This window comes from Kwoniella europaea, chromosome 1 (assembly GCF_036810445.1).
Source record: "Kwoniella europaea PYCC6329 chromosome 1, complete sequence".
Taxonomy (NCBI): domain Eukaryota; kingdom Fungi; phylum Basidiomycota; class Tremellomycetes; order Tremellales; family Cryptococcaceae; genus Kwoniella; species Kwoniella europaea.
This window is the reverse complement of record NC_089487.1, coordinates 10,800,396-10,828,242: the sequence shown is the minus strand read 5'-3', so window position 1 is coordinate 10,828,242 and position 27,847 is coordinate 10,800,396. Positions and strand designations below refer to the sequence as shown.

At 45.1% G+C, this 27,847-nt stretch overlaps 10 protein-coding genes across 10 annotated transcripts; 6 read left to right on the top strand and 4 right to left on the bottom strand.

Annotated features, from left to right (window-relative positions):
- Positions 1-573: 573 nt before the first annotated feature.
- Positions 574-1,982, bottom strand: V865_004108 (uncharacterized protein; the record flags this gene model as incomplete). Its single annotated transcript, XM_066227893.1, has 6 exons — positions 574-635; positions 727-825; positions 892-954; positions 1,006-1,086; positions 1,177-1,288; positions 1,362-1,982. 6 exons carry the CDS (start codon positions 1,980-1,982, stop codon positions 574-576), a joined length of 1,038 nt encoding a protein of 345 aa, XP_066083990.1.
- A 409-nt stretch (positions 1,983-2,391) lies between these two features.
- On the top strand, positions 2,392-4,071 carry V865_004107 (uncharacterized protein; the record flags this gene model as incomplete). Its single annotated transcript, XM_066227892.1, has 5 exons — positions 2,392-2,848; positions 2,919-3,378; positions 3,476-3,780; positions 3,840-3,934; positions 3,991-4,071. The coding sequence occupies 5 exons, from the start codon at positions 2,392-2,394 to the stop codon at positions 4,069-4,071; spliced, it is 1,398 nt and encodes a 465-aa protein (XP_066083989.1).
- A 408-nt stretch (positions 4,072-4,479) lies between these two features.
- Positions 4,480-5,553, bottom strand: V865_004106 (40S ribosomal protein S5; the record flags this gene model as incomplete). Its single annotated transcript, XM_066227891.1, has 5 exons — positions 4,480-4,757; positions 4,842-4,954; positions 5,037-5,112; positions 5,201-5,262; positions 5,468-5,553. 5 exons carry the CDS (start codon positions 5,551-5,553, stop codon positions 4,480-4,482), a joined length of 615 nt encoding a protein of 204 aa, XP_066083988.1.
- A 1,128-nt stretch (positions 5,554-6,681) lies between these two features.
- On the top strand, positions 6,682-7,830 carry V865_004105 (uncharacterized protein; the record flags this gene model as incomplete). Its single annotated transcript, XM_066227890.1, has 4 exons — positions 6,682-6,907; positions 7,392-7,526; positions 7,634-7,716; positions 7,789-7,830. The coding sequence occupies 4 exons, from the start codon at positions 6,682-6,684 to the stop codon at positions 7,828-7,830; spliced, it is 486 nt and encodes a 161-aa protein (XP_066083987.1).
- A 1,280-nt stretch (positions 7,831-9,110) lies between these two features.
- Positions 9,111-10,382, top strand: V865_004104 (uncharacterized protein; the record flags this gene model as incomplete). Its single annotated transcript, XM_066227889.1, has 3 exons — positions 9,111-9,662; positions 9,745-9,922; positions 10,024-10,382. 3 exons carry the CDS (start codon positions 9,111-9,113, stop codon positions 10,380-10,382), a joined length of 1,089 nt encoding a protein of 362 aa, XP_066083986.1.
- Positions 10,383-10,843: 461 nt separating this feature from the next.
- On the top strand, positions 10,844-14,287 carry V865_004103 (uncharacterized protein; the record flags this gene model as incomplete). Its single annotated transcript, XM_066227888.1, has 10 exons — positions 10,844-10,948; positions 11,009-11,056; positions 11,123-11,630; positions 11,694-11,936; positions 12,009-12,088; positions 12,153-12,407; positions 12,492-12,650; positions 12,707-13,048; positions 13,108-13,297; positions 13,359-14,287. 10 exons carry the CDS (start codon positions 10,844-10,846, stop codon positions 14,285-14,287), a joined length of 2,859 nt encoding a protein of 952 aa, XP_066083985.1.
- A 1,132-nt stretch (positions 14,288-15,419) lies between these two features.
- On the top strand, positions 15,420-18,171 carry V865_004102 (uncharacterized protein; the record flags this gene model as incomplete). Its single annotated transcript, XM_066227887.1, has 3 exons — positions 15,420-15,820; positions 15,920-17,500; positions 17,574-18,171. 3 exons carry the CDS (start codon positions 15,420-15,422, stop codon positions 18,169-18,171), a joined length of 2,580 nt encoding a protein of 859 aa, XP_066083984.1.
- Positions 18,172-18,625: 454 nt separating this feature from the next.
- Positions 18,626-20,746, bottom strand: V865_004101 (uncharacterized protein; the record flags this gene model as incomplete). The annotated part of the gene is made up of 8 exons (XM_066227886.1): positions 18,626-18,738; positions 19,044-19,223; positions 19,287-19,846; positions 19,928-20,079; positions 20,138-20,400; positions 20,461-20,516; positions 20,584-20,630; positions 20,699-20,746. 8 exons carry the CDS (start codon positions 20,744-20,746, stop codon positions 18,626-18,628), a joined length of 1,419 nt encoding a protein of 472 aa, XP_066083983.1.
- An 811-nt stretch (positions 20,747-21,557) lies between these two features.
- On the bottom strand, positions 21,558-23,205 carry V865_004100 (transaldolase; the record flags this gene model as incomplete). Its single annotated transcript, XM_066227885.1, has 9 exons — positions 21,558-21,759; positions 21,817-21,951; positions 22,007-22,095; positions 22,169-22,256; positions 22,326-22,464; positions 22,565-22,689; positions 22,828-22,902; positions 22,985-23,074; positions 23,177-23,205. 9 exons carry the CDS (start codon positions 23,203-23,205, stop codon positions 21,558-21,560), a joined length of 972 nt encoding a protein of 323 aa, XP_066083982.1.
- A 2,172-nt stretch (positions 23,206-25,377) lies between these two features.
- On the top strand, positions 25,378-27,520 carry V865_004099 (uncharacterized protein; the record flags this gene model as incomplete). The annotated part of the gene is made up of 3 exons (XM_066227884.1): positions 25,378-25,456; positions 25,519-26,829; positions 26,898-27,520. The coding sequence occupies 3 exons, from the start codon at positions 25,378-25,380 to the stop codon at positions 27,518-27,520; spliced, it is 2,013 nt and encodes a 670-aa protein (XP_066083981.1).
- Between the last annotated feature and the right edge of the window lie 327 nt (positions 27,521-27,847).

The window sequence follows — 27,847 nt, the reverse complement described above, 5'->3', positions numbered from 1 at the left end:
ACGTTGGAGGTTTTCTGAAGGGGTTACTTCACTTTTTGTACGATGACATGATTGAGCATGGATCATACAACCTGCACTGCAATCAAGGTACAGATTCGTTCTCGCAAACGATACAAACGAAGCAGTACCAAATTGCAAAAAACCAAATGGCTAGATCAAGAGGATGTCACGCTCTTGTGGTCTCAAGTAGACTTGCACTGTTGGTGTTTGACTGACACTAGATTACAAGTGATCTTTCCTCACATGGATATACACACTGACATGTCTGGTATAAACATAAAATCACGGTATATACAATATCTGGTATTATCCTTTATTCAATAAACTGGTATCATTCCATTCCTATCCTGCTCTATGCCACTCTAATCACTCTCACTCTCGAATCTACTGATATTTGGCGGGAACAAGATTTTCCCAAGGTACTATCTATCCAAAAAACCACACGGTAAACAACGAATTCTAAATTTGATTAGCTATCTTTCTCAGCAATTGATAACGACGGCAATTCAGCTGAATTGAGTGCTCACGTACCTGCTTCCCTTTCCGGCGATTTGATACCTGTTTATATACCCTCTATAATCTTCTCAAACCCCATACAAACCCAGCAATACCAGCAATATAACTAGTCCAAATTACTGCGTGAAATACAACATTAGCTATCATACTGTCTCCTGTGATGAAAACGAAAGTGATCGTATAGCTAAACGATCGTTCAAGGGGACTTACGAATTCTCTTTGTCGGGTGTCTTGCAATCGCGGTTGAAGGGAGATAAATACCAACACTGTTACAGAATACATGTGAAACTAGCGGCGGTATCACTGAACCTATATAATTTCACCACGTCTGAGCTATTTTTTCGGATTTTGAACATACTATCGTTCATGACTTACCAGTCCTGAGAAAGAGGTACGAAGCGAACCATCCAAATAATGTTGTATAACCCAATTGGAATACTACACTCAAGAGTCAGCTTTCATTTTATCGGTCGTGTCGTGAAAGCTCACAGCAACTCAGAACAGCATGAATGGCTGCATCTCTGGTAGAACCGTTTTTCCGATATGTCTCAAGAGCATGATGTGCATGAGCTAACACAAGAGAAGGGATAATTTCAGCTTTGTTCCTATAGCTTGGATGGTAGGAAAAGCTGAAAACCCCATGTCTTCCTCAGTACTGACCTATTCCAAACCATAAAGGTGTACCGAGTACCAAAGACTTGAATGATAATCCACCTAATATCGAGACAGAGAGGATGGTAGATCGAAATACCAATTCTTCTGTTATCGGAGCCTGTCAAAATCCAAATCCTCAGTCTGTTGAGTTCATCCAGTATCATGTTTCATGGAACGAGCATTCAGCTCACCACTCCATAATTCCTCAATTCGATCAATCCAAATTCCTTCCAACCCCTTTTCAACCTCTGTATCAATCCCTCGCCATAGTGTCTTCCACCTACTGCTGGTAAATCACCGTCGAGATACAGTGATACCAAAGGTCCAGTCATAAGTATCGGAGCCAATGTCCAAGGTAATATGTTACCTATCAATCCAACTTTCAAAGTGGGTAGTCTCAATCCTAACACAGTAAGACTCTGACCCAGCCCCGCTGTATTATGGGAAGTAGAGAGATTTTTGATAGTAAGATATACACCCGATAGTGATAGAGCAGTGGATATGGTAACAGCTATCATGCGCTTCTTGATTGTTTCAGGATGATCCCTCGATCCTGGTTTAGGTCCAGTATCATGCCTGAATTGCAGCTCATCGATATCGGATGATATGGGTGGTATAGCAGGTGAGTCACCATCGATTTCTTTAGGTGTAGTGGGGCGAGATGATCTCGGTGTGTAGTAAGTAGGGATGAGCTTTTGTGAGATGTATAGGGATCCAACGTATGAGGATGTGAATAGGAAGGACAGGGCGTGGGATGTGGATGGTGAGATGATACCGACCAAGTTGGGCGGTAGAGCGAGTGATGGGTCCATTGGGGTCGAGAGATGGTTCGATCTCGAGAGAGTGAGGTGAGGATCGAAAGGAATGTGATGGAGATGAGGATCAGAAGCAAGTTGATTGGGTGTTATTTGATGGGTGTGAGTGACAAGCACAGACCAGGACAACCAAGAGATCCGAGCGTTGATTATGATTTCGATTTATGGTTATATGGACAAGTGTTATGTAATTACGGCATGAACATTCCGGGAAACCATATTTGCCGAATACATCATCTTATTCTTTCACCTCCTTTCTCTTTCATTCCTTCTTCATCCATCTCAATACGAGCATGACACAAGAACATGTTTGACATGACTAGCCATCAAGTTACACTCACCAGCCTCGACAAATAGGCCCCCTAGCAGGAACACCGGCTATCTACCCTATCCTCTCCAATTCACCATGTCCAGCAATCCCCCTTCCTCTTCCTCTACCCCTTCCAACCCTCTCCAGCGAGCTCACGCCCTTTCACTACAGGCATCCACACTGGTCCGACCATCACTCGTACCCCTTGCGACACTCAATCAAGTATTGGCTTCATATCGCGAAGCTGTAGAGCTATATGAGAAAGCTCAGCAGGACGCCGAGACCCGAGGAAGCGATGAAGTAAATACCTTGAAGATGCTCGTCATACAGCATCGCAAATTGCTGAAAGATGTGGAGAGACGAATATCGAACGCTCAAAAGGATCAAACATCTTCATCGGGCGCACCACTTTCTCGACCCAGTATGGAGGGTGTGACCAGACCTGCTCAGAGAAGATTGGTCAGCGAAAGTGCTGCTTCTTCGGCTGCGACAGGAACAACCGCAGGGATACCAAGCGGATTTGGATTATCGGGTATACCGCCATCAGGAATAGGTGAGTCATACAGTTCCCCCCTTGGCCATAAAGTGGACCAGTCAAACTTGACAATAACATGCTATGACAGTAAATCGTCGATCGATACCACCTTTTTCTCTACGTCCAACCCCCAACCCATCTGCACCGACCGGTGAACCCTCCCTCTCGCCATTATATTCCTCTTCGTCCACCTCTTCTTCGACTGAAGAATCGTTCATCCATTTCGGTTCACCTCCCGAGACGCTCGACCCATTCTCGAGGTTTTGGGGTATGCTCGAAAATATGTTAGAGGAAGTTAGTGGTCCGGTCATGTTTGCCACCGCTCCTGTCGATGCTCCTGCACCTACCGCAACTGATGCCAGATCAGCGGGGAGGAAAGATGATAAGTTGAGCAGGGAAAAGACGATAACAAGGAAAGGGAAGCAGAAAGAGACGGAGGAAAGCTTCTATGTAGTGAAGAATCGTAGAGACAAGACAATCAGTCTCGAATCTACAGATGAAGAAGAGGAAGAAGACTTTGTGGAACGACCCAGCAGCTCAACGAACAGGTAGGCTCTCCTGCTTACACCTTACTACTTCGTCTAGGCCGGACACTTGATCATCATGACCGATATCTAGCTGACGCTTTACTTGATACTGGTATAGTGCACCTACCAAAACTGCCGAAGAACTCTTACTTGAAAATGCATCTTTGAAAACTTCCCTGGACGCCTTAGCACTCCACGCAGAATCGGTGGATAATACCAACAAAACGTTGAAGAAGCAATTAGAAGAGAGGGAAAAGGGATTGAAAGTGATCATGGAGAATTTGAAGAAAGAAGCTGGTAGAGTCAAATCTGTGGTTGGACAATCGCAATTATTATCGAATTCAAGTATCACCAGATTACCTGGATTAGGGATGGTAGGTTCAACTGGAGGTATTGGTGGGACAGCAAAGGATGAAATGACTTGTAAGCTGAACGGATCTCTGAGTCTGATGCAACTTACTGATATGACGATGTATGATCAGCTAAGAAACGAATGAAAGAATTGGAAGATGAAGTACGAATGTTGAAAGGTGAGAATGAAAAGCAGAAAGAACAGATAGGTAGATATAAAGAACGAGTAAGCTCCCCTCTTCTCCTCGGCCTGGTGGGCGAAAGTAGCTTATGATTGTGAAGTTTGAAAAAATAAAACAGAATGCGAAAGCTAAGAAGGAAGCCAAGTTGGCTGCTACAGCTCAATCCGAAGGGAACAAGTAGGCATTTAGATGATGAAGTTGAACCGTTGTATACTAGCAATTAACCATAATCTGTATATGTTGTATCTGAATAGGTTGAATGATATGTATGTGACAAAGCATGTATTCATGATTTATGAGTAGCGATCAATCAGCAACGGGTTCCTCTACAGTGCGCACCTGAATCAGTCGTATATCATCTTCCAGGTGAGTCCAACATATCATGTCCCAGGTATATAGAATGAAAATGCAAAGCAAGCCTTCATCACATCCACATCCTAGGCTATAATACCTAATCCTGCTCCATGATTACAGATCACTATCATCGAAAACTATTATTTCTCCATTCCATCCCTTGATCCTATAATAGTCCAACGATAATAACCTAAAACCACATCCAACAAATAACCAAATAAAAGCGAAAATAAAATTATCGGTTAGATTTAGCTACTCGTTCAAGTTCATCCTTCTTCTTGATAGCGTAAGAGTTTGAAGAACCCTTGGCGGCGTTGACGAGTTCGTCGGCGAGACATTCGGAAACGGATTTGGAGTTTTTGAAAGCTGATTCTCTGGTACCGACGGTCAACAAAGAGACGGCTTGGTTAACCCTTCTCAAAGGTGATACATCGACGGCTTGTCTTCGGACGGTACCTTGAGATCCGATTCGGGTGGAGTCTTCTCGAGGTCCAGTGTTGACGATAGCATCGACTATAATAACAAAAAGAGAAAAATAAACAAGCATCAGTCATACTGATTCAAATCTAAATGATGTGGGAGGAAGATCGGACCCACCTAAAACTTGGATAGGGTTTTGTTCAGTGACGAGGTGGATGATCTCAAAGGCGTGTTGGACGATTCGAACAGCCATAATTTTTTTACCGTTGTTTCTACCGTTCATCATGAGACTATGTGATAGATAGTCAAAATCAATATACGTTGCCGTTTACTATCATGATAACCCTCCTGAAGCTCCTGAAGTATACTCACGCGTTGACAAGTCTCTCAACGATGGGCATTCGTCCCTTGGCGAATTGCTTCTTGGCATATCGACCAGCGGTGTGGGCTGTGATTTAATGAACATATGATCAGCATCTACATGCCATAACTGAGTGATGTTTATATGAGATAAAGAGGAATATGATGATACTCACGAACGTAAACAGCGTGGTTGACGTTGATGTAATCGGTAAGAGAAATATCTTTAACCTCAACACTACATCAAGGAAAACGGTATTAGCATCTTACTCTCTTTGTATCCTTCCATCCAACGATATAGCTTGTTTTCCTCGTTGATTCTCGTTCCACCATTCTCCTCAATATACTATCCACCACACATCGTTCGCTTTCTCTCCGTCACATTCAATGCCCTATTATTCACTCCTCTGTCCTACTCATGAATAAAGAAGACTATCACTCACCCCTCGGAATCCCACTTTCCGAAAAGCTTGACAGATCCCTCTGAAGCTACTTTGGCAACATCGTTTGGAAGAGTTTGAAGAGCCATTTTGTACTACCTATTCTTTTCCTTTTTTTTCTAAGTCAAAATCCTTCTGAATCGATTTCGGAACTGGAGAAGAAGAAATACCGAGTCGGAAGGGTCGACTTGTGTAGTTTCGGTGATAGCTTAGAAGGCCTTGATGGATGAGATACACTTGGCTCAGATTGTTCTTGCACAAATCGATAAAGGCCAAACCTCGAACTGACACTCTGACACTGACACTGTCGAGACTGACCGAAGCTTGAATCTTCAATCGATGAGAACGGAGATTTACGGCGTTATTTGGTCAGCCAGGATAAGCGAAATAAGAAAGCAGAATTAGTGGCTTGTATCTTAAGACCGATTCTTAAGACCGACACCTCAATACGTAAGCGAAACAAACAGGTGCACATCAATCGGCCATCACCGCTTCTACCCCGTTCAAGTTTGATCCGGGAGCAAGTAAATCGGCCTGCTGAAGAACGACGGAATATCGTATCTCAGTATTGAGAGCACATGATCAGTCTCAAGAAATAATTTTACACAAAGTGGTTGCGCTCTCACAACAAGTCCGGTAGTATGCTATGGTTCGTGAGTAGCTGTATGCTGCATGTCATGTTTCTCCATACTGTAGGAAGAGTAAGACAGCTAGTCTAGTGAAGCAGGGCGACGGTATGTCTTTCGATTAGTCAATATGCTTTGCATCGCAGCCATCCGAGAGCGGTATCCAGCAGCAGTGTAAGAAGTTTGAATGCCTCTGAGCTGCTATTTACCTCACATCTCCCGTGACATCCATCTGGTGATGAAAGCATGCATTCTGATTGCTCAACTCCAATTAAGGTTCCGTATTCACCATTCGGAAGGATTCGGGAACCAATCAAGGAATGTTATATGTGTGCCTACGATCCGGAGTTTTACGAAACGCCGTTGTTAGCGTCCCACGTATTCTGGATGAGGCATTTGCATCTCTACTATACACTCCACCTCATAGGGCAAAGGGCAAAAACATCCATCCTCCCTTACTCCCCTCTCGCTCATGGGTGCAAATGATTTATCGTTAATTCTTACAATATCCTGTTTCACAGTCTTATCTTGTCTTGTTGTACAAAAAGAAACCATTCTCACTCCCCACTCAGCTTCTGTGGCCCATCCAACATGTCCATCCTCCGAGCTCGTTCCGTTGTCGCTCCTCTCTCCAAGAGATTCGCATCTACCATCTCCGTCCAATCGACCTCTTCAAACCTTAGCGGTGGTTCTTTAGGTAACATCGAAGCTTCATGGAAAGGTTTGAGCGCAGAGAACCAATATGAGATCTATCAACAACTCGAACAAATCCAAAAGAAGGACTGGAAGGAGTTGACCCTCGATGAGAAGAAAGCTGGTAAGTCATAGTTACCATCCTCTCTCCTGCAATGTCAAATGGGAAAAACGCGTATATCATCAAATTGTAATTGGACAAAATCATATCCGGCTCCTTCCGGGTCATGTCATGTCATTGCGGAGGATCATCATGTTTTGGGATCAATATCAACATTGATCTTCGAGAGAAATTGGATTTGGATGCATGGAGATACCGAAGGAGCAAGAGAAGGTGTAGGACGTGCATAGAGATGAGAAGTTGGCATGCTTGACGGATAGATGAAGCGACGCTGGGTTGCTTGCACTTCCCTGGACTCCACTTATCTTTCCCACGCTATCAATCGGTCGTGCTCTATGATCTCAACCTGTCTGAACAATCACGTAGAGCTTATGCTGACTATGAATTTCGCTTCGCTGCTCTCTCTTCCACTCTGTCCCCTCATGCAACTCATCACCTTGTCCATACTATCAACTCCCGTCATCTCCTGATCCTCTTCGACTCACAGCCTACTTTGTCGCTTTCGGTCCTCACGGTCCCCGAACACCCGTCAACGAGAAAGGCCACGGTATCAAGGTCTTTGCCGGTGTACTTGCTGCCGTCGGTGCCGCTTACGGTACTTTCTTATTCGCTCGAAGCCAAGGTGAGCAACATACTACATTTCCTTCAGGCTTAGACTCTTTGCTGGTCGGATGGCTCAGCCTTCGGCATGACTCGAGCGCTAACATCTACGTTTTTTCCCTTCTACAGCCCCTCCTCCTCCCGCTACTATGACCCCAGAATACCAAGACAAGATGACAGAATACATGAGAAGCCAAAACATGAACCCTATCGTGAGTGACCGAGATAATCCTTATGTGAGACTGACTGGAAGCTGACCGACGATTATTCTTATCATCTGCTAGTCCGGTGTTTCCGCCGACCCCAAGAAAACCATGAGACAATAGATCTTTCTATAATGCTCTATAACATATCCGGATGGAACGCATGGATGTTAATTAAGCTTTGCACTGGTGTCGCATACATGATCAACTCTTTATCCGGGATTGTTCTATCCTCGATCGTCATCAGAGAGGGCAGGTCACTTTGCATGGTTGAGATCCTGGTTGTTCAAGTGGCATCAACTAAAGAGTATCGATCGGTCAATGATGGATCAATACGGGTGCTCCTTTGCATCGAGCACCTCGATACCTTGCCTTTATCACCTTGGTAAGACATATGAGATCCTTCCTTGTCCTTCAGAATACTGACTGAGTCGGCTAATGAGACTATCCACCACGCATGGTCATGGACATCAAATGAGACAATCATGCTTAATTCGCCGAGTAACGTAATAGGCAAGTACTAACGTAAATTGTATTGAGGCTAAGTCGATTAGTCGCAACGATAACTTGCATCACGCATCTTGTCCAGCATTGATAGCTGAGAACCTTCAAGGGTGATCGACCATCATAGCGGCTCTGCACTCCATGTCTAGGAAGAACAAAGGATAGTCTCGAGATCTTTCAATTGGAATATAACCTTATCAAGGTCGGACCCGACCTAGATCTGACACCCCATGTGAGCTGAGTTAAAGTCTCCATATCCGTCTCATATATACATCGTCACTGCACTTTTGATTTGCCCCTCTCATCTCATCTCATCAGTTACCATTAGCTCCTTACAGGCGATTGTAAGAACCCGAATGTCTGGACATGGCAAACATGAATCTCTCTTCACCAACCTTTCATGTGGTATCAATCTTCCTAATCATGACCGAATATCATGTTTATCATACCGATCTTTTGAGATTCCCAGCGTGAAAGAAGAGATATTGAAACACCTCAGTCACATTGATTGCTGATATTGGGTTTACCCCTGCTCCCTAAGGAGGGAGGGTTAATCATTGAATCAACCCCTCCTGGGACCATCCATTAAAAGGTTCAGGTAATGAAAGGATGACATCACGTTGTCCTTTTGTTATTTCTTTTCATCCACTCCGCCTCATCTGGACTGCTCGATGGATCAGTGCTATAAAAACGGATCGACCCACGATATCGGATTGATTGAATGTTAATCATTTCATTCATTCGATAGATACAATCTTTTAGCCCGGGAAGGCCATACAAAGTATATCTCTGATATCAATAATTATCTTCACTTATAACCACGAATTATCAACGTCTCCTTTTCAAAGCTCCAACTATCATCCTATTCTAATTCTATGCTAAGCATAGACACCATCAACATGTTGAACTTGGCTGCTTTATTACCTTTCCTGGCGTTATCCGCCCCGGTTCTAGCTAAACCCCTACCTTCCGGCGAGGAATCAGCTGCAAGCTCAACAGAGAGCACCTTATCATCAATGGCAGTTTCAGGATACCCTAGCTCAATAGCTGCTGAAACTTTGACCGAAAGCGCATCAAGCTCCGAGCCATCATCGTCATCACCATCTTCAGTAGTAGCCGTCGATACTTCTACTGGATCCGAAAATGGTACTACCGCCACGTCGACCGCTGCTGATTCTGCGCAATCAACTATCGATATCTACAGCCACGAGACGGTTCATAATGTCCAGATTCAAGCTTATAGAGATACAAAGTGTCTTTCTCCCGATCCACGAGAGGAACTCAAGGCGGGAGCACCGGTAGATCTGTACCCTTGTGTCAACTCCGAAGATCCCTCGAAGAATGCTAGAGCATGGGATGTTGTTCCGGGCGAAGGTGCTTTGGTATTGAGCGGGACGAATTTCGCTTTGGATGCTGGAGGCGTCAACGCCTCCGCCAACTCTTCTTTGGTTGTAAGTGTATTATACATCCCACGTGACACTCAGAGAAAGGTCGTTCTGACGATAACGAGTTTCTTGCTGCGTTGTGATGTAGCTCAAAGAATCTCAAAATTGCGAACCCCTTCAAGCTTGGTACGTTACCAATGATTCTAGGATCGCCATTGCAGGTCAAGGTTTGTGTCTTACCGAAGACAAAGATACGGACGGTTCTGGACCTGATGAAGATAAGGGTATCATCTTGTTCGATTGCAGCGATGAGAATACTGATCAAAGTGGGTTGTTCATCTTCTATCCCCCACTTCTGTACTGCCTATCTTTGCTGATGATATGACCTGACCCCTGGTGTTCTTCACTATCAACAAGGATAACCAAGACTTGGTACCGATCGCTCCTCCCGATGCCAACTACACAGCTGTAGGGGGATCCTCTTCTGCCCAGGCTTCGGCCTCTGGAACTGGCCTCGCTGCTGTACAGACTGATCTCACTACCTCAGCTGGCTCTGAATCTACATCTACATCCGAATCGGCAGTTTTCTCAACCTCCGAGTCAGCTGTTAGCGCCAGCGAAGCTACTTCTACCTCCGGATCAGCCACAAGCGTTGAAGTCACCAGCGTCTCGGCTTCTTCATCAGAAGCTGTAAGTACCTCCGAGTCAGTCAGTGAAAGTGCATCCACTTCACTTCCCACTGCAAGTGTCGAATCAACCGAAGTTGCCTCCAGCACCGCAGCGTAAGAAATGCAACATCAATCTGACGCCACTTTCCCTTCCCTAAGACTATTTCCCTATACCCAGCGCTATGTAGCCATATCACAGATAGACTTGACAGCTGCTAGCGTAGGAATTGATACCTCTGTCCATAGACATGTAGCTCTGTAGATCTGATTTTGATAGATATCGTATACCTGATGCATCACCTTATACCTTCTGATGTTATGGCCAATCAGGTAATATGATGACGTGGAAGATGAACCAAGCAATCGATCACCACAGTGATATCATGCACGTACCTAACCTCGTTCGTGATCTTACAAAGCATAATGTCCTCTTCCCCTCATGCATCGTTCATAGACACCACTTGATCTCACTACGACAGGCTAATCATCAGCAGAAAGTTACACTCGGAGAAGCAAATAGGGGTTGAGGAGGATTCGATACACCATCGTTTCCTGTCCCCCATAATCGCTTTCTTGCTCATGCTACGAATTCATTCGATATGGATCATCGTCTTACTTCACTTACCTGTGATATGGTGTATGACAAATTCGAAGAGGGAAGAACTGAGAGATGAAACTGCTTCGGTATGTTAGCTTGCCCATGTACAAAGCTTACGGCTGCAATTCAGCTAACATTGATTTTAGCTGTTCAAGCATGGCTATGAAGGATATATGAAATATGCTTATCCCGCTGTAAGTGCAGTTGAAAGACCTTTTCGCAATGTCCATCTCATTTATTTCTCTCCGCAATATCACCAGGACGAACTGCGGCCGCTTTCCTGTGGACCATTACATCGTGACCCCGACCCCAACAACATCGGAATCAACGATATTCACGCCAACGTCTCGATGACACTCCTAGATGTTCTATCTTCACTTCCCGTAATCCATCCTACCGCATTCCCCGGAGCTGTCCAACTAGTAGCAGAAAAAGTATCATTCGATCAAGATGTAAAAGTACAGGTATTTGAAATGACCATCAGAGCTTTGGGAGCATTATTGTCAACTTATCAAACTTTAGATGATCTACCAGACGATCCTGCTCAGCAATACGTAGCATTAGGACTGAACGATGAGAACTCGTCTTCTTTCTTGAGCTGGACCAAGAAGGATACGGTAGATGTGAAGCAGTACAAAGGAAGGATATTGGAATTAGCATACGATCTGGGTAAAAGGTTATTACCCGCTTTCCAACCTGTCACTGGTATACCGTATGCCAGGGTGAATTTACGGTACGGTCTGTTGAAGGGCGAAAGCATCGAGACGTGTGAGTTGAATGAAGCTTCTTCGATGTGAGTGAGTTGAGCTGGAACTAAAGGAATATGGCAAGGTACCGCAGGAGCAGGGAGTTTACTCCTTGAATTTGCACTGTTATCTCGTCTGACGGGCGATGATCGATTCGAAACCCTCGCACACAAAGCATACCTTGCTTTATGGAATCGAAGGTCCGCGCAGAACCTACTGGGTAATACGATTGGGACCCACGGACATTGGTTGGCACCTGGTATGAGTGGCGTAGGTGCTGGGATGGACAGTTTCTTCGAGTATGGTCTCAAAGCTGGAATAATGCTCGGTGAGTAACCATTTCAACCAAGAATTCAGTTTATAGAGCTTATTATACTAATGCCATACGGTGAGAATGTAGATGAGGATACGTATACCGATATCTTCTACGATTCCTACGCTGCCGTGCAGACATATATACGGACAAGTGATGGATTCATCGTGAGTTGCCAAAATCTTTTTTCCTTTTCTTAGGTAGCAGCTCATAGCCTAAGATTTACATTAGTATCGACCTATTCAGACTAGACTTCTTCAACCTGCTAGTCCATCTACCATCGATTCCTTGTCAGCGTTCTTGCCTGCCATGCAAGTCTTAGCTGGAGATATCGAATCGGCAATCAAATCGCATCTTGTCTTCTGGAATCTGTGGAGAAAACACAATTCTATGCCGGAATCATGGTTATGGCAAGAAAGGAAGATCGAATGGACTGGATATCCAGGTAGACCCGAGTTCATAGAATCGACTTATTACCTTTATCAGGTATGTCTTCGCTTCTTTGACCGGTGATGCCATATCGCCTGTCTTCTGAAAATGTATAGAAAGCTTAGTTTCCATCGCATACAGGCTACGAAAGACCCTTTCTATCTGAGAGTAGGCGAGAAGATTTTACATGATCTGAAGACACGGACGAAGACTAGATGCGGGTTCGCAACGCTCAAGAACGTTATGACTGGGGAGCAGGAAGATAGGATGGAGAGCTTCACGCTGTCCGAGTCACTCAAAGTGAGCTTCCCTTCTTTCTTTTCGCATCGGACCTCAGCCAATGATATAACTCGTAGTACCTCTATCTCCTTTTCGCCGATGGACCTTTCCCAAATTCCAATACAGTCTTTACCACTGAGGGTCATCCTCTCCGAATACCCAAGAGTCTCTTGCGATCACCCTCCAGTCCTCGACGGGCTATGCGTAAAGGTGAAAACCCTACTTGTCCAGTCTATCAACCTTTTAGTGTCGGAGGTTCGTACACACCAGGAATCGCTCTAGGTATCGAAGGTAGAGAAGACTACGATTATGCTCGATCATTGATATATGGCTTGAATGGTACGGGGGTGGAGATCGAAGATGGAAGGAGAATATGGTATGATGGAGGTATATGTAAAATACCAGTCGAGTCGAAATTCGTGAGCATCATCCAACCTGATATTAACGTCGTCGATGTCGAAGCTAATCGGTCTTATAGGCATTCGAAATCGTGTTGTCCCCTCTCAATGTCACTGATCCTTCTGCCGTACCGCCGGAAGATCCATCTCCCGGGCCAAGCAAAGTGAAACAAGACCTCGCTACTGGTGATTACATCATTAGCGATATTGACGGTCTCAGACTGGGTGTAAGATGGAGGTTTGACGGTAAAGGATATGATGTAGTGAATAGTGAGTATGATAGCATTTCACACGAGTGTAGAGCATGAGATCTGATGGCCCTTTTTCTCAGTTGGTCCACATCGTATACGACAGGGTCAGAACGTGATTGTGCAAGATCCAGCGATGCGTGGCCATCTTCCCATCCCCTCATCCCCGCCAATCAACTCCGACAGTCCTCCGGAATTGACACTACGCTTTATATCGTATCCACCTTCTACCGCTTTCATCAGCATGCCTGACTCGGCAACGGAAGGCCAAATACTGTTACATGCCATAGGCGCAACGGCTACGTTCGGAATCAATTTTGTGCCCGCCACTGGAACCGATTACTCGTCCACTAATCCAGCTTGGAGAGTTGGTGATCAGCCCGTACGACTAGTCATTCCACCCAGAATCGATGATGAGCTATATCAAGGATGCTCCAAGATCTCCTTAGAGTCTCTTGGCATCAACCCAGATACTTCTGAACCTTTCGTCTTGATGGTGTCCCGAGGGGGATGTACGTTCTTTGAGAAGTTGGAAGTTGCGAAAGATCTCGGTGCGATAGGAGTATTAGTGATTGGTTATGCACCTTTGGGAGATGGTGAGGCTGTCCCATCTGAAAGGGAATATGAACGCGAACGAGGATTTGAAGAGAGTTTGTTAAGACCTTCAGCGGAGTATGAAGAGTCTCATCCGAAATATCAATACGTCAAAGATGTAGGGATGATATATACCGAATGGGTTATAGGTGAAGTATTGCGAAGATTAGTGGAGACCGAACACAATATCATCGGAATTGAGATTCTGAATATCGATGGACAGAATGATGGATCAACACTGGCGAATGGATCAGAAGAAGCAAAGAGTCTCTTGTCATCATCGAAGTTTCACGAGGAGAAGAACAAGGATACGATGCTAAACCAAGGTTTTTTGATGGTTGGCGGATGGCCAATAATGAATCTTAGAGTGATTGATAGTGATAACAAATACATATTCACAGGTGGTAAACCACCGTAGTATTCATTTGCATTGATACATTAATAGATGATCCAACGATGTATAGTATCGATATGACATTCTCACACCTTGAGTACGGTATGCTTTGTAGAACAGGTCTTCCGTCGGCGACGGCTTGCTTGTTCACAACTTTCTGTTAAGATTAGTTGGATGTTACTGGTGACGGGTGAGAAATGTCCCGGTTCCTTAATTGTCTCACCGGCGGAAACGCCGACAAGGGATTGAATGTGGTCATTGGTCATTCCGGGCGCCGACTGACTCCTTCCTCCGCTCAGTCTTGCTTCTATCTGTGGTTTACCTGCAGAGAGGGTCTTTGTCAGTCGGTATGTAAGAGGCGATTGAAGGTATCCTTTGATCCTCTGGGACTCGTTTTATTGGATCAGACCACAAGATGCCAATGGATATTTGGTACGATCGTGCAATCGGGGCTAAACATGCCCGGAGTGGTGTAATGGCTGAGTGCCTGATTTTCCGAATGGGAGGGATTTCCTCTGATCTAGTGCCACTTTGATTCATTTCTCATTTTTTGATTTGAGAAAACCTATGACGGTAACCTGTTGCTTAAAAACGCACTAAAACCAGAATAAAAACAAAAAAATCCTGAATTCCCCCCTCTTTCACTCTCTCTCTCTATTTCTCTTTTCACCATCAAAAAAGCTTCCGACTCGACCATCTCTATACATAGAATACATATACACATATACAACAAAATCATCTTCGAACGATTGCAGCCATCACAGTGGTGACAAGGACAAGGACAGAAAATACCAAAGGATTGTCCACAAGAATAGTAGAACAGCAGATCTAGGCTGAGGGGTCTGAAGTGATCAAAGCTTGGATCGTGTGCTTTGATGCTTTGATCCCAGTAACAACAATAATACGCAACATCAGCAGAGGCCATCGTTATCTATCACGCACAGATCATCAACCAATCGTGTCATACATGATCAATTGTACATCATCCAATATCGCATTTCACCGTTCACCGTTCACCGTCCCATCCACTTCCACTTCAGTGTTGTCATCAACCATACCTGATTGATACTTCAATAACCTAACTGTACTTTACAATCACTTGACCGAAACACTTATAAGACGATATCCTTCCGGATGATCCTCTCTTCCAAAGATAATGTCATATAATTCTACTTCCGACCCCACTCCGCTTGTCGCTATCGCTACTGCTTCCTATCCACCACTCGGCCAACCGGTCTCCGGCGTGTCGACTGACTCTACGCTGCCCAATGGTTCAACTCCCATTTCGGACACAGGTCATTACTCGTCGAACATGTTCTATCCCACCGCTACCAGTCAGCCTGGAACGAATTGGTCATCGGCATATGTCACCAACTCGCAGAATGCATGGATGAATTGGTCTACCGCTCCTCCACCTCCTTCTACAGATCCGATATACAATGCTTCCGGGAACACCACCTCGTACGGAAGTACTTCCAGCTATCCAGATACAAGGCCGGACATGAACCATAAGGCCAATGAACATACATATGGACAACTTGAAGGTAGAAACTTCGAGTGAGTAATACTCCTTCATCTAACTCACATTTGCTTCTGAATCGTCAATCAAGCGAAAGTCTTTACAATGCTGATGACCATTGGATCACTGCTTTCTAGTACCGCGTTTGCAGCACCAGCCATCAATCTCGGAACGGGAGACAGATTCTCTCAATTGCTTGAAGCTAAAATGTCATTGATGAATGGAAATTCGGGAGCGAGTACACCTGTCAACAATTCGGTCGAAGCAGGGGGAAGTAGCGGTCCAATGACGGAAGCTCAGTATCCGTCTTACGACTATCCGATGCAGCAATTCCCCGCCCAACCACAGAATCCTTATCAGCCCGTATCAGATCCATCGAGTTCTTCTCTCAACCCTTCGCCAAATGGATATCTCACTCCAAGTAGATACTCAACAATGATCATACCCCCACCATCTGCCAACTTATCGAATCCGTTCAACGCTGACATGGGCGTCAGCTCAAATCCCCTTGAGACACCGCAGACCCAGAATGAAATTATGACGCAGCCTCAATTCATGCCTGACAGCAACAAATACTACTATCCTCCACCACCCCCACCTCAAGGTGACATACCGGAACCTTCTACCGTGACATCTCCTCGATCAACCTTGACTAACTTCTTGTCCCATCAACCGGTTATGAACCACCAATATCAAGAAGTTCCTCCTTATATCAATCGATTACCTCTCTTAGATCCATTGTCCATTGAGAAGCGTCTGGCAGATTGGTCACAAGTCCACATACAACCTGACCTGGTCGCACCACTACCCGCTGCAGTACAAGAGTACAAGCGACGGACCAGTCCTCCTGTTGTGGGAGGTGGCCCAAGATACGAACAACCCTCGACTTCCAACACATCAACCGATTACTTTCAACAGTATCCACCGCCTTTCCCTCAGTCTTCAGCCCATACGCAGACCCATTCTGAAGCATCTTCTGCTCAGCAGAGTTTTAACCCTTCTCCCTCGGTTAACCACCTGCAAGCTTCTCTCTCCTCGTCGACACAAACCTCCATACCGTCCTCGACCTCTCCCACGATGATCCCTGATGCAGTTGACCAGAGCCAATCTCAGCCGCAACGAACACCCACGGTCACAGGATGGACCTCCTCTCAACATTTTTCTTCAACCTCACAATCCATCCCTCCTCCCCCAACGGCTCCACAGGAAGAAGCATTACCACCGCTTCTGAAAATACGAGTTAAAGATACCGCTTCGGCTTTACCTCCTCCACCTGAAAATCTAGAGTTAGAACCGGTTTTAGAATGGACATCCACTCAACCTGCTCTCATACCCAAAAGGCCCGCGCAACCTAAAGATGTGAGTGGATCCACCGTTCAGACAGGGAAAAAATTCTCGTTCAAAACTTCGGTCAGTAGAGCTGATCTGGGCATGGGTTTGGGCTCGGCTACAAAGGGCCATTCGCATAGAAAAGTAAACGAGAAGGAGGTATCGCAAAATAAGGAAGAAATAAGTCGCATTATACAGGAACATACGAGTAAATCCGAAGAGAAGGAGACCAAGAAGGGATCAGGGAAGAGGAAAAGGAAATCATCGATACATGTGGAAGAGCAAAAAGAAGAGGATGCCGAATCCAAGAACCAGTCGGTCAGGGTAACGAAACCACCTATAGAAAAGACTATCATAGCTTGTAACAATTGTCGTGCGAAGAAATTAAAGTGAGTCGGCTTCTTCTTGTGAACTTGTTTAGGATAAGATACCATGGCTGACAAATTTCTGTGCCTTTAACAGATGTAACGGAGAGAAACCGAAATGTTTCCATTGTCATCGACGAGGTGAAGAGACCTGCGTGTATGAAGCCATCCTCCGACGTCGAGGTCCAGGTAAACATAATAAGGAGAAGAAACCTAAATCCAAATCCAAGAAGACATCAACTCGGAACGCCGAAGATGATTCAAACTCCGATTCTGAATCAGGGTCAACCTCAGAGGATGAGAATGAAACATCAGTGCTGGCGAAGAAATCGAAAAGCAATTCAATCTCATCATCAAAATCGAAGTCTTCCTCTTCAATAGGGGCTGATATGAAAGAGAGTGAAGAATCACATTTTGAGTCTTTCGGATTAGGTGGAGGAGGATCTATTGGAACGATCGATGCGAGGAGGTTGAAAGAGGATGAAATACAGAATATGAGTTATATCTTGAATCCTCAAAACGCCTTTAACAAAACCAATGATTATGATGGTCGAGAACTGCCGTTGACGAATCAAGGTCAAGCTCAAGGGAATCTTGCGATGGGTTTCGGAGCGGGTATGAATATCATTGATGGTGGGACGCAACATCTTGGTGGGATCGGGAGTAGATTCGTGATGAGTACTGCTAGGGAATGAGGGCTTCACTCCTGGTTCATTATCATCCGTCATCGTTGAAGGACTTCCACGCCACGGTAAACTTTTTGTCATATTGGGGTTATTTCGTATATCCTGTGTAGTCTTATCTTCATTGCATTTGTTTCAATCATTTGTATCACTATCATCTTGTTGATATCATCTAAACTTGATTATGTTCGTTCTATATAATCGGATATGATAATATGTATCATATTGATCATTTACATCAACGACATCATAATCGGTACGAGATGACCGCGGCAGAGCAAAAGAAATCCTACATCCTACTCATATGCTGATAGGTCCTCATCCATCAGCGACACAGTCCAATGGCCCTCTCCACGGGGGAAAGGCTGCATGTGCTATTATATGCATGATTGGAATGTCTATGGAAACAGACCTACTGACTAAATACTGCAATCAATTTCCTTCCATTATTATAGCTTAGCGATGATTACTGTACATTAGGTTGACTATCCGTTTTCTTGCCAGATTGCATATCCTGAATGGCTTTGATCATCCTTCCTCCTAATTTGGTTGCTTCTTCAAATCGCGGTGAGAAAAAGTCTATCGAAGAAGGAAGGTAAGGTATCATGATCAGTATGTACGTCAGATGATACGTGCAGAAGATTGGAAGCACAGAAGAATGGGTTACAGGAAGAGGGAGCGCAGATAGGAAGGGGGCGGCATACGGCAAACAAGAGATCGGAGATGCCGAGGGAGTCCGGTTGGAAGGCATGAAGAGGGGAGGGCGGGAGAAGAGGAAAGAGCGAAGAAGGGAGGAAGCAGGGAGGAAGGCAGGCGAGGTGGGCGATACAAAGACGAGAATGGCCGAAACGAGATGACCCAAAGTCCAAAGTTGAGGCACTTACTAGACGTCTCCTCGAATCTCCTCTTGTACAGATCAAAGTTACCAAAACTGACGCATTCGCTCCATCCTCTTGCGGCTACCACGAACTCGATATCATCAGGTCGATGTATGCGATCGGCTAGACCGGCTTGGATAGCTGAGGATAGTAAGGTTGGGGATCTGAACAGATATTCTGCAACACCTGTAGATTCGAGGTGCATCAGTCTTGCTCGTTATCCCATATAAGTGGTCTAAAATCACTCACCAATCCAAAGCATGAAGACCGGTGTTCCAGCTACCGCCAAATGTTCGTAAGGTCTTATACCCAATTTCGACCAACAATCCACCATCGCCAACAAACTCAAATGGGAATTTGGACTAGAGCTAGAGCTCTGATTCTGATTCTGATTCTGCTGTTCGGTAGATTTTGAACCGAGACTAAACTGATTCAAGATATCTTCACTTAGTAATATCGGATCCCGTGTCTGTTCTTCACCCTTTGAATTCGAACTCGACGAAGAAGAGGGTATAGGAGGTTCTTCATTTCTCTTCCAACCGAACACTTTCTCTCTAGATTCCCAAACTCTATCTGATAATTCCTTTTCACGATTCTCCACCATCAATTTAAACAGCTCCGTTACTGATTTGGCATATTGTTGGATTTGAATTTGAGCAGATGGGTTGAGCATTGCCAGCCCAGCGTAGACGTGCCATTTAGCAGCATAGATACGTAAGGTGATGTTGACTTTGACTACTTCCACACCGGATACGTATCGAGCTGTTTCCCAGGGATAGGAGGCAGAGTGGTTCCATGCTGTTCCCATACTATGCAAAGAGGATGAATTCATCAGCTATAGTTTCAAATCAGGATATAGTTGTGAGCTGGTCAGACTTTCATCTACTCACCTTAAGAAGGCAGCATGAGTTACCGCCTGGGTATTTGCAGTGACCGAATCATGTTCTTCGTAACTCAAATGAACATATCTACTCTTGAATGACCTGAAGACATCTTCTACCATCTTCACATTTGACTCTGGACCACGATGATGTATTATAATCTACGTTGCTCATAGGATCAGCTTCAGAATTATCACTGTAACTTTAAAGATGACTTACCAAAGGTTGACCCTCGGTCGTGACTGTTGGACCATGCAAACTATGTACACTGGTTATACCGACATCTTCAGGAAGGTACTTCTCGAACGCCTCTTTCTCTGGTGCTTTCACACTTGTCTGACCAGCTACGACCGCCCCTATCTTTGTAGAAGGTCCGTACTCCCTTACTACCGAGGTCATAGCTGCCGCCTCAACCGAGTAGATTATGAAATCGGATATTCGCGAGACTGCATGTCCGTTGGGTATGGGTGTTATACCGGTTCCTATATGCATGTGAATAATGTGTCAGATCGAGAGTTGGGTATTGGACATCAACGACCTACCCTCTAGTTCCTTCTTTAACGACTCGAATGATTCCGGTTTGTCACAAACGTAAATGCTGCACAGGTATTATACTCAGTCCGTTGTCTGACACTTTATGTAAGGTGCAAGAACACTCGACTCACGTCTCGATGCCACCAGCTTTCAGTCGCTTGGCATACATCCTACCCATCTGAACGTGTATGCTTGATTAGCGTCATACCCATACATCCTCCCATTGTCATGGCTGGACCGACTCACATCACCCATTCCTATTATCCCTACAATGGGTTGGTTCTTGTCGGACATGGTGAGTGGCGGGCGTGGGCGTTGTTCTATCGGATGTTTACTGAGAGACAAGGAACACCTATCTGATCTCCTTTTGATATGTATGTACTGGTGTCGAGAGAGTCGAGTACAGAAGGGACAAGTACAAGTAAGTGGTGGTGGTGGTAGTTGTCGGTTATTTGATTGAGCATTCATCTTTTCCATTCGGTTATCGATTAACTCGAAAAACCAGACAGTCTTAGAAAGATTTGGTTCCGCTCATTCAACATCGTCCAACTTGCTACTCTTGTGTTGATTGCTTAGACGCACGGCTCATTGGTGTTCACCTAGTCAAGAAATTTCATTTGATATCCCGAGGGGTCCAAGTAGCCCTCATGGTCAGTGCATGTGTGGCTGATTGATCTCGTTGCAGGTACATGTTACGTCTTTATCCACTCCTGTTCCCCGTCATGCGTATCTCAGATGGTAGAGCTGATTCAGACTGAGACCTGGTGCTCGAGAGTCGTGCTATCCTTCCCTTCAAGGGTGCAGACCAAACTTACATGGACATTATCCGGTGTATGGGCTGGTCCCCTGATGTAATTCGATTGGGTCTTTTGGTTCAGATTCATAATTGATACATAACATGTCAGTAACATGTTTCGTTCGATTGGTCATTTGTCATACGAATAGAACAAAAAGTCTCATCTGTCTGAGCATTCGTGGGTTGACCTATTGTTGGTTCAAGGATCGGATCAAAAGAAATGCATACTATGTTTCTTGGACTTTTTGATTATACACATAACAGCATCCATTCCGTTCGACTACCACTTACTCAACTACGACAAGATACTTATTGGAGTTTAGATTTGAGGAGGTCTTTGAGGGTTTGACCATCCTTGGCGAATCCTCTGATACCTTCGTGGAGCTTCTCGAAAGCCATTTGGTCTTCGAACAAGGCCCATCTGAATTTAGCTTCGTCGTCGAGGTATGAGACTTTGTCGATAGGAGCGGAGTCGGCATCTTTGGCATCGAGCTTCTTGGGGACGGCGTCGCTACAAGACAAGGATATTTAGTATGTCATTCAATTGATTATGGTAAAGGTTGCTCACTTGGATTTGGCCAATTCGTCCAAGAGTTTAGGAGCGATGGTCAAGTAATCACAACCGGCAAGAGCAGTGATTTCACCGATGTTTCTGAAAGAAGCACCCATGACGATGGTCTTGTATCCGTGTTGCTTGTAGTAGCTACAAACATATGATCAGCATCTCGAAGCTTTGTATATGAAGGATGAAAACCCACTTGAAGATCTTTTGGACGGACTTGACTCCAGGGTCGGTGTCAGCGGTGTAGTTGGTGTCGGGGTTGGCCTTCTTGTACCAATCGAGGATCTAAAAGGTTTCATCTGGATCAGTACACCGTCTGTTCACAAGGGGACAAGAGAGGCGGTGAATGTCGACTTACTCGGCCAACGAAGGGCGAAATGAGGGTGACACCAGCCTCAGCACAGGCGACAGCTTGGCCGAAACCGAAGAGGAGAGTCAAGTTACAGCTGTACAATGACAACATTGTCAGCTCGCAATCCCGTAAAACGTCTCACGGTAAGCCAGCTGAGACTTACTGGATACCTTCCTCTTCAAGCTTCTTGGCGGCTTGAATACCCTCGTAAGTAGAAGCAATCTTGATCAAAACTCGGTCCTTGGAGATACCTTGCTCCTTGTAGAGATCGATGATTTGGTGGGCTTTGTTGATAGTGGCTTCTGTGAACGGCAAAGACAGAACATTGCATCAGCCAAAATCCTGCACTGAAGGGGAGAGATGTGCGTCAAGTGAAATGGATGACAGGTCGCCTCCACTTACGGGTGTCGAAGGAGAATTTGGCATCAACTTCAGTTGAGACTCTACCAGGGATGATCTTGAGGATCTCGGAACCGAATTCGACGAGGAGTCGATCAAGGGCGTTCTCGGCTTGGACTTCGAGCTCACTGTGCGGGGGAAAAGCGAATGTTAGCCTGTCTGTTGAGGTTGACCTGATAATTGTTGAAAGGCTGGACCCATAACAGGCAGGTGGTATCCCTTTGAAGTGCGGGATGTTGAAAGGGGCCAGAGAACAAGCGACTTACCCTCCCTTCTTCTTAGCGTATTCGACAGCAGGGTCGATGAGCTTAGCGTACTTCTCGAGCTTGGTAGCGGCGAGACTACATTGTTAAGATTCATCGAGTCAGCAATTATGGAATTTGTCGGACCTACGAGCCTATGGCAACGGGAGTGTGAGCTTACATCAATGAAGGGTTGGTGGTAGCATCTTGAGGCTTGAAGGCATCGATGGAACCGAAGTCTCCAGTGTCAGATACGACGACGGTACCGGTACTATGTTGATCAACCCACGGAGAGGCGAAAAAGTCAGCTTTGTCCGGTGGATGGAACGTGAGAGAATGTTCGTTGAAGGTATGGGAGCTTGGTCGTACTCACGCTTTGAGGGCGTCAAGAGCGTTGGTCATTTTGTATGTTTTGGTCTTTGGAGTGAGTATGTAGATGTACTTTTGTATAGATGCGATATGGGAGTTGGAAGAAGAGAAAGAAAAAGTTGGAATATGATATGATAAATAAGAGTTACGGATATAATTGGGGATAGGTGGATCTCACCAGAGAATGACGGAACTCCTCGTGAGTACCCTAAGAGATGACGACGGAGTTAACGGTCCGACCTAGTACCCTATGTGGCATTATTTTCACATTATCCTTCCACTCTCTTACAACCGCCATTGATCTTACGGTAAGCAGACGTATAACCACATCTCATGCATCCATATGAAATCAAACTCATGCGTATCTGGGATGACCGAGCGAGTCGTGAGAGATGACAATTGACAAGGGCACGAATGTAAACACGTATACTGTATATTCCAACGACAAGTGAGCAACTCCGAGGAATTGACTTCATGACGGACTGTCTAGATGCCATCTCTAAGCTTCGCTGGGAGACCAGTGTTCTTGTCTGTCCTATTCATAGATCCTCTCGCTATTCTCAAGGATGAGACCACAAAAGTACTCAACATATCTCCTTGAATAATTTGAACGGATGCCACTGATCCGAGGGTGGCGATATGAAATGAAAAAGCCGAACAACAAGGAAGAAAGGAAAGGATTTTTAAGTCCGTTTCACTGCCACATGGCCAATCCGTTCCAGGCCCGCCAAGGGGATTGAGGTACCAACATGAAGATCATTGCTCAACTTCACACCACTACGATTGGAGCAGTATTTCAACCTCGATAGATGTCGATAGCGACCTCTCTTGCAAAAGGAGCAAGATCTCGACATTACCATGGCATAGATGTCATCACCCATGTATGCATTTGTCACGCTTGCACAGCTGGACTCGCATGCATTCGCATGACATCAACATTCCCACCAACTGATTCAACATATCATCCGCCACAAACAATTGTTGGTGTATGAGTGTGTTGCTTATTTGACCCTGAACAATTGAGGATTACCCGACTGATACAGTGGCGTTACAGCCTACCGGCCACAAGAAGAGAGGAAGAGAGATGTTTTCGATTTTGGGGTGACCGAGTGGAAGGAGTAAACAAAGCACAACAGAGCGGAACAAAAAGGTACATGAGCACAATAGATGGTTTTTTTAGGGTCCTCATCAAAACACTAACGCAGAGAAGCACCGAGAGCAAAACAAAACACATCAAAACATCCTCCTCCTCTGCACATCCTGCTATGCAGTGAGCGGTGACAGAGAGAGGTATCGATGGATGGGAAGCTCGAAGTTGGAGATGCATCTCTTGTAAATCACAGCATGAGAAGTTTTCTTCATCTTTTTCAACGTTCATCAATCAACTCATTCTTTCGTAAGTCCTATAATTCACCTCTACGCTTGGATCGACATTGTCAAACATCACATACATCACCACAGCAACAACGACAACAACGACAACAACCGCTCAAAGGAGGAAACCGCGGTCTGATCTTTTAGCGTATAACAATAACCACTTGACGCTCAGCTCGCTTTTATCCCCCAGTCTCTCTTTAACAACCCCTCACCGTCATTCACTACCATACGTTCATTCTCAACCTACGTGATATCAACAATCACATCATCCCCAGTACTCTTTTCTCGATCAATTCGATATTATTCGCCAGACGATCAACTTGGTCAACAGGACGCAAAACATCTCGTCATTCCCTCACTCTTCCTTTATTGTCCAACGTTCAACATTCACCAAAAGTCACTCCTTTGATATTCACAACCCATTAACAAAGCAATAAATATAAAAACCAAAGTAAAAAAAAGGATTTCTGGAAATCCACATATTTCCCCCGTTGAAGGATAGATTGGTGTTAGTCTCAATCTCACTGTTTGTCCCGCCCAGTTGGCTTGGTAAGTTTCATGTCTCACTCTGTTGACAGGGTTCCATACCTTACCTCTCAGCCACACGAGGTTGACATCATCCTCATCCTCATCGTTTATTGGACTTTCCATCACTGAGAGTCATTCATACCATACCCTTTGTCATCGAACGTACACCCAAGATCATTGAGCTGACGAGTCGTATCGCCTTTTCCCTTCTTAACCACACAACGCACCTACCCCTTCACTCCTCACAGCCTCATTCAATAAACACACCCCTACACTCTTATACTCCTCCAAATACTCACAATGGGTATCCCATCTTTTGCCGGTCGAGTAGGACTCGCTGGCGGCCATTCTCATTCTATCAGATCTCACGAGAAGCGAGGTAAGTCATACAAAACTCCATACCTTCTTCGGAGTAGGTCTAAGCTGACGATATCATTACAGCTTGTAACCTCGCCAATGGTGATCTTTACGTTTATCCCAAATCGAACGATACAGTCGATGCCACCAAAGATGTCACCTTCAAATGGGATACATCATGTGCCGTCTCTTCCTCTCAAATCACATTGAGTCTTTACGGATCAGGAGGAGTAATCAAACAATGGGGAAACAAGGATTTCTCAGCTGGACAATTAACTGTCACCTTCCAACCTAAATGGTGGAACGACACTGAGACCGCTCAACTACAAATGAACATTGTAGAGAGTGATACGGAATCTTGGATGTCCAGTACACCTGCTGGTCCAGTATTCACCGTCAATTATCCCGCTTCAGCAATGTTCTCAACTACCACCAACAACGGTCAAGTGATCACTTCCACCGCTGCTGCTGCTGCCACCCAATCCAAAGATGCAGTCTTCGAAGATGTATCAAGTACCAACACTTCCGACAAATCAGGTATCTCCAAAGGAGCAATCGCAGCTGCTATTATTGTTCCCCTGTTGGTCGCTGCGGTATTGGTCGCTGTCGCAGTGAAATTCTGGAGAAACAGGGAGAACGAAAAAAGAAAGAGATGGTCTCAAGCTTTATCTACTCATTCAAACCTCGAATGGGAGAAAGGTGCCTTACCAGGAGAAAAACCTCGATCTATCCTTGGCAGACCTTCGATGGGTGGTAGACCTTCTATGAGCGGTGATCGACCTAGACCAAGTATGTCAACTTACGGTGGATCTGGTCGACCCTCTTCTTCAGTCTATGCTGTCGAGAACAACATGGCTGGTGCAGGTATTCATCAATTCCAACGACCTGATCTCGCTTCTTTACGAACTCACTCTGCCGATAATGTCAATCGAAGCTCGCTCGCCATGCCAGATGGAAACGTTAGACAATCCAGAATCTCCTTTGCCGAATCTGCTCGACCAGATAGAAGATCGAGATTATCCTTCGGAGGAGATATCAGACCCAACGTCCATTCAGGTGTATTCAAGAACCCCGGTGCTTCCAGATCTGCTCACGAACTCAATTCTACACCTACTAACAGACGATCAGCCGCTTACGCTACTGGTTCTGCGATCGAGGATGACGACGAGATTCAGATCTCCCCATCGCAATTACAAGGTCCACATGGATTCGATCAAACTGATATGAAGAGGGTAGGAAAGGGAACTAGAACCGGTAGAAGAAGTTTCATGTCTTTAGGTGGTGGTGATAAACGAAGGGAATCTTCTGCTTCTGCTTTATCTGTCGATGATTTCAAATCTGCTGCTAGTGCTAGAGGTAGTGTTGACGAATTGAGAGATATGGAAGCTGTTATGCGTGGGTGTTTGTCTTTTCCTCAATCAATGATCATGATCATAAGCTAACTTGCATTTGTCTTTATCTAGTCATGAGACGATCGATGATCTCTCAAGCTTCTCAGAGATCACCTAACCCAGCAATGGACAACAACGAGATTGAAGCTCTCGACAATGTTCCATCTGTATCTATGCCGCCTTCCGCTCCCTCACCCATCGCCGGTTCGTCTACTGTAGCCTACGGTCCCGACCAGATGCTTGCTGTCTATGCTGCCCGAGGAAAAGTAGCCGGTGGAGCTCCATCAACACCTACCTTTGGCACCGCCCCTGTATCTCAAAACGTCGCTCAACCTAAACCAACTGCTTCGAGACAAAATAGTGGAATGAGGTTATTAACTTCGTTAGGTGGAAAGAAGAACTCTGAGGATTCCACAAGCTCAAGCGCCGCTGCTGGCACTATGCCATCTCCCTCTGCGCCTGCTCCAGGAGATATGCGATCATTCGTTCACCTCAATAATGGTACGGTCTCTTCTGCCGTTATCGATGCTCTCCCCGCACCTGGACCTAGAGGAGTCACCAGTCCAACTGGTGAAAGACCCACCACAGGGTTGACTGCGCCTTCTACCAAAACCAGGGCGAGCGGCATGAGCGACGGAAGTAGGTATAGTCAGAATGGTGAAGAGGAAGAAGAAGATATTGGAGAAGCTCAATAAATAAATAAAACCAAACCAAAAATCTAAATTGCTGTATCTATCTTCTTTCATTTTCATAAAATCGGACAATTCCTTCCCCCTCGCTTTTGTGTGTTCATAAGAATATATTATCTTCCTATAACTGAAGTTTTTTTTCCTGATATGTTTCTATAAAAACGTGATTTCCCGACGGTTGGATAACCCCTTCGTGTTTTCTTTTGCTTATTTATATTTCGGGTTAGTTGTGCTAGTCTCTGAATTGGATTTTTATCTTCTTATATTTATTCTCAGTATGCAACTTGCTAGTCAAGTCTTTCAGTGGCAAAATCCTTCGGTAGTGATGACATT